The 8,947-nt window shown below is 43.4% G+C and overlaps 1 protein-coding gene across 3 annotated transcripts in view; it reads right to left on the reverse strand.

Annotated features, from left to right (window-relative positions):
• EEIG2 (EEIG family member 2) overlaps positions 1 to 2,428 on the reverse strand; it is a 35,723-nt gene extending 33,295 nt beyond the window's left edge. Inside the window, exon 1 of one of the 3 annotated variants that reach the window (XM_061465170.1) lies at positions 2,125 to 2,428. In XM_061465170.1, coding sequence (XP_061321154.1) covers positions 2,125 to 2,354 — 230 coding nt within the window. In that variant the 5' untranslated portion in view covers positions 2,355 to 2,428. The remainder of the gene's footprint in view (positions 1 to 2,124) is intronic. The other 2 variants (XM_061465172.1, XM_061465171.1) reach the window with 2 other exon arrangements.
• Positions 2,429 to 8,947: the final 6,519 nt, after the last annotated feature.

The following is an 8,947-nucleotide window of genomic DNA, read 5'->3' on the forward strand; positions in this document are numbered from 1 at the left end:
ATTACCTTCTGGAAAACAATGGAGTTCTTCAAACTTCTTCTATAACACTATAAAGATCGCTGCTTTAAGGATATGACTGCCAGCTCACAGTGGAATTAATAATATGCATGCAACTAGAAGATGATGCCCATTTAAAAAAGTTTGCAACTGACAAGTTCTGAAATGCTGCCACTCTGATGTTAACTTAATTTCTTCCTTATTTATTCAGACCTTTGCTGAATCACCATCATGAAAATCCATCTGTTAATCCTTAGGCCAAGAGCAAAGACACTCCCTAAATTGGCACTGAAGGGTCACTGCAGAAGAATTCTTTACCTTCCTACAAGCATACCTCAACACTTTTCAAGCCAGCAGGGTACACTCATATATGATTTACCAGCTTATATTTCGCTACCATTCTTATTTTTAAGCCCTACCCCCAGAAAAAGAAAATGAAAGAATTTCAAAGCTTGATTCCAACACAATACTTCAATACCATTTGTTACATCCTCACACTTCCACTGACACTTCCTACATACACATACTACCTCCCATCATGCATATTTAATCTAATATCTTGTTCACATTCATAAAGATCTGCATGTATACTTTCAAGCTTTTAATTTTACCATCAGAAGTAGGCATGGCAAAACAGTTTAATATCACAATAATGTATCAAAAACATTTGCTCTTCTGAAATCAGCTCCTTTAAAATAGAGATACCGTCCAGAAGATGTATGTCAGGCTGTGAAAATTACTTCAAGGCAGGAAGGGCTGCATTAGGACAGTAATGGCACATTAGTGCCTGAAATCATGATTATCATCATCATCTATTACTCATGAAGAAGTTGCTCACAAGAAAAATGTTGAAGAGACATGAAATGAGAACAGAACACTGATGCGTTGAAGACCCTCCAACTGTACAGATGAAAAATTAATCTTCAATTATGGATGCCAGTATAACAGAATGGTTAAATAAGGAGGTTTAAGGCCAAGGTTACATTTTTATGCTATTTATTCTCCTTCATTAATTCTATTTATAGAATCAAAAGCAGATAATCTTGCAAGCTCTGTAACAGCAGTACTTTAACAAGAAAATAACTGAATATTCATAGATTTATTACTGATTTCTGTCTGCTCCCAGAATTCCAGGAGACACTTTTCAGTAAATCTTTTTCGTAATAACATTAAAGTAATACAATAACCCACACAATATGAACAAGTGTAATGGGAAGGCAGTCTCATCCTCCCCAGACCTGAGGCCACAGCACACCCTTCCTATTGACAAGGTTCTGCCTCTGCCTGGTATCTGGAAACAGCTCACTTGCAGTCTGTTTACCCATCGGGTGGAGAAGCCACTGTCACAGAAGGTGACAACTCTATTGCCGAGGTACAAAGGATGAGAAAGAAAGAAAAAGAATAAAAGACCACTGTCTACTGCTGTATTTCCACTGCAGAATTAAGCATGAACAAAGTCAGTGATGCATATGACCTAAATACATATGGGAAATAAGAGAGGACTCTTCCAGGGAACTGTTAACTATCCATGTAAACATCCACAGAATAAATCACAGTGAGCCAGTGCCCAACATAATAAAGCATTCAGGTGGCACAATTCGCATTCAAAGGCGGCAGCTCTGACTTCAGGCTTGGTGGCAAGAAATGTGTCCGCACCCTCCCGTCGCCCATGCAATCGCAGTCCTTATAGCTCCGGGCACAAGAAGCCTGTTTCCCCAGGATAGCCCTCACGCACTCAAGGATTCATCTCCCCTGTTACGATTCCAGGCAGCGAGCAGCCTCGCAAACAGGGAGCCTACAAGTGCTCCCACAGCTACTTTGTTGCCGGGAACGCGGACGGGACGAGGAGGCAGGCAATCCGCCCGCCCTGTGCAAAGGCACAGGAGCTTTGAGCGTCCGCGCTTGCTTCTCTTCCCAAGAGGAACGGCGAGAAGCACGCCCGCTAATGCCGGCGCTGGCCCCGGCTGGGGACCGGGGCCGCCCGAAGCCCCGGGGCAGCCACCGACGCGGGCGCTCCGTCCCGGCCCCGGAGCTCCGCCCGCTGCACCGCGGGAGCCGGGTGGGACGCGGCCGAGGGGAGCGGGCGCCACGGCAGTCTCAGGACTCGCGATCCCCGGAGGCACCTACCGGGAGGACTCCCCGCTGAAGCTGCCGCCGTCCAGCAGCCGCACCTTGCAGAAGAGGATGCCGTTGACGAAGGGCACGGAGGAGAGCTCGTCCAGCTCCAGCTCCACGCGGAACTTGAACTTCTTCTTCTTCATCATGATGAAGGCCATGGGCCGGGGACTGCCCGGGGGCCGCCCCCAGGCCCGCTCGGCGCCGCGCGGCAGCTCCCCTCCGCCCCGCTCCGCTCCCATGCTCGGAGCGAGCGCGGCGGCACGGCGGGGCCGGTCGGGTCCGAGCGGCAGCCGCCTCAGCTCAGCCCCCGCCGCCACGGCGCTCCCGGCAGGCGCTTACATGGCAGCGGGCGTCTCCCTTTCAAACCCGCCCGCCCCCGCTCCGCCCGCCCGCCAGCGGCCGGCAAAGGCTGCCGCCGGGGCGCGGCCGGCAGGAGCCACCCGCGGGCATTGCCGAGCCGCTGCTGCGGAAGGCGTTAAACGGCGGCGCTTCACTTGGCTGAGGGGCGGAGAGGGCCGCTGCCGCGCTCTTCACTAACAGGAGCCTGGCGTGCCGCTGTCCCGCGGAGCGCAGCGCTGCCGCGGGAGGAACGTGGCCGCCGAGCTTGTGCAACCCGGTCCAGCAGCAACCCAGCCGCCTGGGGATCCTGTTAGGGCCGCCCCGCCAGCCGAAACCCACCGTCTGGCTAAAGTTACGTCTGTCTGATGGGTGGTTTTAAAGGACACTAACAAAACTAAACGTCGTTCAGACTTCGACATTTCAACTCTGACACTAGATTCTTTCTGATGTAATTCAAACCTTATCGGGGTCCTTCCCAACAGTTCAGTGTATAGTACAGGCTCCATTTTTGATAAGAGCAACAAACGCTCACAGTCCTGCAGAGAAGGAGGGAGGTACACGTCCGTTTTTACATTTAAGAACAACCCTGTGGCACCCACGATCACAGCAGCACACACGCAACGTTCATCTGCATAACGTGTAGTTCAACACCAGCGTGTGCTCTCCACGGAACAGCTTTGACTCAGAAACTCATTCCAGAAGACTTAACCACAAAGCAGGCTCCTGGCACCCTCCGTCAGCAGAGCAGGCTCCTCTTCTCAGAGTGTTGCGTAAGAAAACCATAACACAGCATGTCTTCCCGCAACGGAGCATTTACTGACACGATCGGAAGAAGAATTTGTAAGATCAGGCATGTAGCATGATGCCGAGCCCCTGGAATCTTGTTGCAAAAATACTGCAGCCCCTCCTTCAGTAGAAACATGGAAAAATAATTTTTGTATGGAACACATACCTGGTGAATACAGACATCAGCTATGGTGTGTGTGGCAAAGTATACCAAACCATCAGCAACTGTGCTGAAGAATAGTGGTAAAGAAGAAGTAAACAGTAAAAAAACCCAACCCAAACCAAAACAAAAACATAAAAATGGAGTACCTGGAGAAGAAATGCTCTTGCCTTTTCTGCCTGACAACATCCAGGACATAACAAGTATTTCTACACAGAATTTTTCTGTAAAAAGAATTACAAGGGTAGTTCTGACTCCGTGATTTTCATGTTCCTAACAAAAACTTTCCTCTGAAACTTCCACGTGTCAGGTAATCACTGGCTTGGAAGGAAGCTGTGTAACTGGAACAGACTTAAGATACCTTTGAGAGGAGGTTCAGGCATTTGGCCTCCTTGACCTAAGAATTTCCCCCTTGAGAATATCTCTCCAGTCTGCTCTAAAATAATTTGGAAAGTCTCCTCTCTTCAATAGACTTCAACAGCCTACAGTGGATTGCACAAGGCAATGCTCTAGGTACTGTATCCATCAGCTCTCAAGGAAAGGAAGGTGAAAGTTTTTCAGCACCTAAAAGGAGTGAATCAGTAGTTACATGGTATCAAGTTATACCAAGGGGCTCCTTTCTCTCAAAGCTAAAGAACCAGTTCCTGAGTTCCGTTAAAAACAGATGTTTATGTTTGATGGAAGAGATTACCACATGTAGCTGGAAGGTCCTGTGTATTAAGATCTAGGAAGAAAAGCAGAGCTGAAGAACCAGAATAAAAAATAGGGTTGCATACCACATGAATTATATGTCAGCAGTCTGACAAATACAGGTGGTCTAGCTATTATATAGCACCTTAAAGAAAACCTGAACTGATTTACACCTTGTCAGAGAAGAGGTAGAAGGGGCAACATTAATAAATGATTAAAGCCTATAGGTTATTACAGGCTCTGTGAGTAGGTCCTCTGTACAACTGAATTTACCAGGAAGCTGTAAGAGTTGACACACTGTATATGCAGACAAGCTGTAGCAGCCCTGTCCAGCCCCACCTGAGCCCTTACCCCGCCCTGCCCGGGGGACCCATTGAAGCCCAGCTCTAAGCCCTCAGCCCTGGTTTGAGCCCTGTTGCAGCTACGTCTGTTGGGGGTTGTGTTGCAGAACTGCCTGCACCTTGGTGTGGACCCTGATGTGCAGGCTGATTTCTAGGTTGATCTCAGACCTGTCTTTTCATTGTAGGTGTGCCTGACTGTGGTTGCTGTTGTGGGACTGGACTCCGAGATGTGTTCCCAGTGAGACCTCAGCCCTGCCTCATGCCTCCTCTCCTGGCCAGGTACTACTTCTGTTCTTGCACTCCCTGCTGTTGGGGCGGGGGAGATGGCCCTTGCTGTGCCATGCCATCCCGAAGTGCTAGCTGCTAAAACAAAGAAAATGCTGGCTGCCCAATGACTTCAGGAGGTTTGCTTCAAATGCTATCCTTTTCTAAAAAAAAATACAACTCTACTCAGGAGCTAAATCTGCATTCAGAAGCTGGTGGCTTGAAAATGTCTTCTATATTGAGAATAACCTTCTTGATGAGAGAGAGTCAAAGTCAAAAGTGTCACAAGTATAGATTTTTAAGTATATTTAGAATCTTTATTTAAATGATTCTCTAAATAGCAGAGGAATTTTGCAAAAAAGGATAAATACTGTGGTTAATGTAACAATCCTATGTTGTCACTGATGTAAAGCTGCTGCAAGTTTAAAGCACTGGAGTTTTATTTTAGGAGAAATTCATAAATCTTTAAAGAAGTTGAATGTTACTCAAGCAGGTGAAAAACCTCAAAGATTCAAGAAAAATCAGTGTTTCTCAAAATAGCAGAGTTACACCAGGAGAAAACAAATTATTAAAAGCTGCTTGCTCTCCCAGAGAATACAAGATTACAGTCACCAAATTGCAGGAGCTAATAGGGAACTTCCTTCAGGGACAGGTAATTCCATGGACAGGTGAAGGCCAGGTCTCTGAGATTTTAAAATCCTCCAGAGCACCAGTGTAAATATTGTTGGAGGTGGTACTAATGTGATCTGTGTTCATCCTCTTGGCCTATTTGTTATCTACAGCACCATTTCCCCACTGGCACTTGTACTTCTGACCTCTAGCTCTTTTTTCCTGAGACTAGTGGCATCAGAAAAATACTGAAACCTTTCCTAGGTTTGGCTTTAGCTGGACATCTGCTCTTGTTGTGACCTAAGAGCTGGGCTACCACTTGTATCCATATCAGTGATTCCAGCAGCTGTCAATTGTAAGCACTCTGTCTTGGTCATGAAAGAGATTAATTTGGGTGTCTGAAACTAAATTAAACCGAAAAGCGATCTCAGTGGGAGCTAAATACAGTGTAGGTAAGTAAACTCTGTAATCATGGCACTTCTCATGCTGTTTTAAGAAATAAATGGTGAAGCCTCAGTCTTCCAAACAGGTTTGCATGCGTTTAGTACAAACCCACACAACAAACTCTCTGATCACCTTCTGAATGATCACTGCCTTTATGTGGTGTGGCTATTTAAAGCTGTGCTGTAAATAAATCTCAGGTAACAGTCCCAGTTCCGTGAGGTGTTCTGTGCCCTCCAAAATGGTGATGTGTTGCAGGGAAAGTCAGAATACAGTATACTCAGCTTGACCTCTACTGGCATTAAATCATGATTTCTTCATTTGTAAACTGTGTTTACCTGTACTATGGCACCAGTCTTTCTGAATGAAGGCAGAAATCCTCTTTTTCATGCTAAACCGGTCCAATGCTGTGTGCTAGAAAGGACAAGTACCAGTAAAGAAGAATGTGAACAATTAACAAAAGAATCTGAATTTATCACAGCTTCTTGTTCTATGATAGTAGGATTCCAAAATGTGTTTATTTTGAAGAATTATTTTATAATGATAGTTTAAAACCAAGCTGATTACATCTGTGTAATGGATGAAGTATTCATTTTGCCCTGAAACAAGAAAAAACACTGCACTTTGTCTATTATTAGTTGCCTTTGTGTTGTTTAACTATGCCCTCCTGTGTGTGTCCTGGAGATTGCTTCTTCAGCTGACACAAAATTTTGGACGTACTTAGCAGACAATTTTTTAGCTGTGTAGCAGGACTGGGCTTGATCTCTTAATTTAAAAATTACTCAACTTGACTGTAGTCCCTGGGCTTAAGCCAGAAATGACTCTTGGCCCACAAAGTAGACTGTTTTTACAATTTGAAGATTATTATGAAGTGTTTCCTTGATCACAGATAAAGAGCTACAGTATCTAGGACAGGCACTGAATTGTGCAATTCAGCTGAGTTATCTTTTAGTCTATTAATAAAATACATCATCTTCCTCTAGCCTCTGAGGTTTTGTGATATTTATAGCATTTCCTCTAAGTGGATAGTATTGATGTAATTTAAACATTTATTGTACATGAATTGATATATATACTAATTAAAAGCTCTGTTTTATTAAGTTAAATGCATATATTTTGTGATGAATTTTTGATGTTCTGATACTAATCAATAATCTCAGAAAGCCTTATAAGAATATAAATCATATAAATATTACTGGATTTTAAAAAATCTTATTTTAGATGCACCTCTTGGGCAAAGACATTTCTTGACTCAGATGTCCTTTGTGGATATGCAGTTCTTTCAAGCAAGGTAAAAACTAGAATGTGAGATGATGGACTATTCAAAACTCCTTTTTAACTAAGAAGGACTCTGTGAACAATACAGCCCCAAAACCATCATATAAATCGTAGAATTACAGAATGGTTAGGGTTGGAAAGGACATTAAGATCATGGAGTTCTAACCCCCCCCTGCCATGGGCAGGGACGCCTCACACCAGACCGTATTGCTCCAGGCTCTGTCCAGCCTGGCCTTGAACACCACCAGGGATGGAGCATTTATAGCTCCTTTGCGCAGCCTGTTCCAGCATCTCACCACCCCCACACTAAAGAACTTCCTCCTTATATCCAATCTAAACTTCCCCTGTTTAAGTTTGAGCTCCTTGTCCTATTGCTACAGCTCCTGATGAGGAGTCCCTCTCAGGCATCCAAGACCATTTGTAGAAGAAATGATAGTTTTGGTAGTGCTAGCTTCAAATAAGAGGAAAGATTAATTGTTTTATTAGAGATATAAATGAGGCATTGCATTGCATTTGTGGTCACTGTCTCAGATGTCACTGCAGTTGATTAATTAGGCTGAACTAGTGCCTGTATCTTTCAACAAGGGCAATAGCTTCCTCAGATGTGTGTCTAATAGTTTATCTAGAAACATATGCAAAATACCTGAGACTCTTAGTTACTACCTGCTTTTCTTATTTGTCTCAGCCAGTCATACTAAAGTCAAAGCATTTAAACCTTCTGCACAGCTCTGATACTCCGTTGTCAGGGAGACCAGTGCAAATCGGGAATCACTCAATGAAAAATAAGTGATTTCCCTGTTGTGTCACATTGTGGATAAACAGTTGGATGAATAAAATACAACCTGTACTTCCAACTTTCTGCCACACACACAAGTCAAAGCAGAATCTATTTGCAAATATGAATTGTCTAACCTTCAAGCTCTATTACCTGCCTGTTTTCTGTGGCCTACTTTTCCTGCACAACTCCTAATGGTATGACACACACCATATAAATCATAAGTATGCAGGATGTGCTTATGAAAGCTAAAGCTGCCAAAACTAGCTTTTATTCCTTCTTGCTTCATAAAGAACAAGTGCATCTCTTCCTCATTTATCTTGAATTTTGGCCTATTGATGTGCTTCACACATTTTAATAACAGCAACTGAGCTTTTAGAGAAAAATATGAGTGTTCCATTAAGGTTCTCTTTTTGTCTTGATCTTTTATTTATGCTACTTCTTACTTTAGTCAATCCCCCAGCAGAAACTATCTTCAACCCATACTGCAAGTATTTTACAGCAGATACTCAATCATCAAAAAAACCCCTGTATATATTGCCACTAAATTAATAGTTGTAGTTAGTTGATAAAAATATTTTTTAAGCATGTGTATATATATTACATACATATTCACTCTGAAGTGGTTACCAAATGTGGTGCCTGTCATGCTGGTCAGAAAAGTATTAACACTCAATGCTTGCAGGTTCCTGTAAGTGCTTGCATAGTGCTTTATTGATCATGTGGAAATGATTAGCTGATGTTGAACATCTAAATGATATTAGCACACAACACAAGGTAGAACTGCCTGAGATCAGTTTAAGTGTATGCTTCAGGTATTCAGTGTTAATTTTTGGTTCTAGTTCCTACATGGTGTTAGTACAGTATTTAGTATCATCATACAAGAAAATAACTGTACTTCCTCAAGTCCTCAGACAATGACAATTCCAGATATTAGAAAGATAGTGATAAGCAACAGGAGCTTAAGGTAGCACTGTTTTATTCCCACTTGTATCATATTTCTGTGTATTGTATTCAATAACTAGTACAGATAGTTATTACTTGAATGTTATTAGAGATGGAATGTTGCTGTCACTGTTACTTTGTTAGATAAAGACATAAGGATGATTGTATGAGTAGAAAACCAGAATCAAATACTGCTTAGCAGTA

Source organism: Pezoporus flaviventris, unplaced genomic scaffold (genome assembly GCF_033815535.1).
Source record: "Pezoporus flaviventris isolate CSIRO_AGI_PZ_B2104156 unplaced genomic scaffold, CSIRO_AGI_Pfla_v1 ptg000040l, whole genome shotgun sequence".
Classification (NCBI taxonomy): Eukaryota; Metazoa; Chordata; class Aves; order Psittaciformes; family Psittacidae; genus Pezoporus; species Pezoporus flaviventris.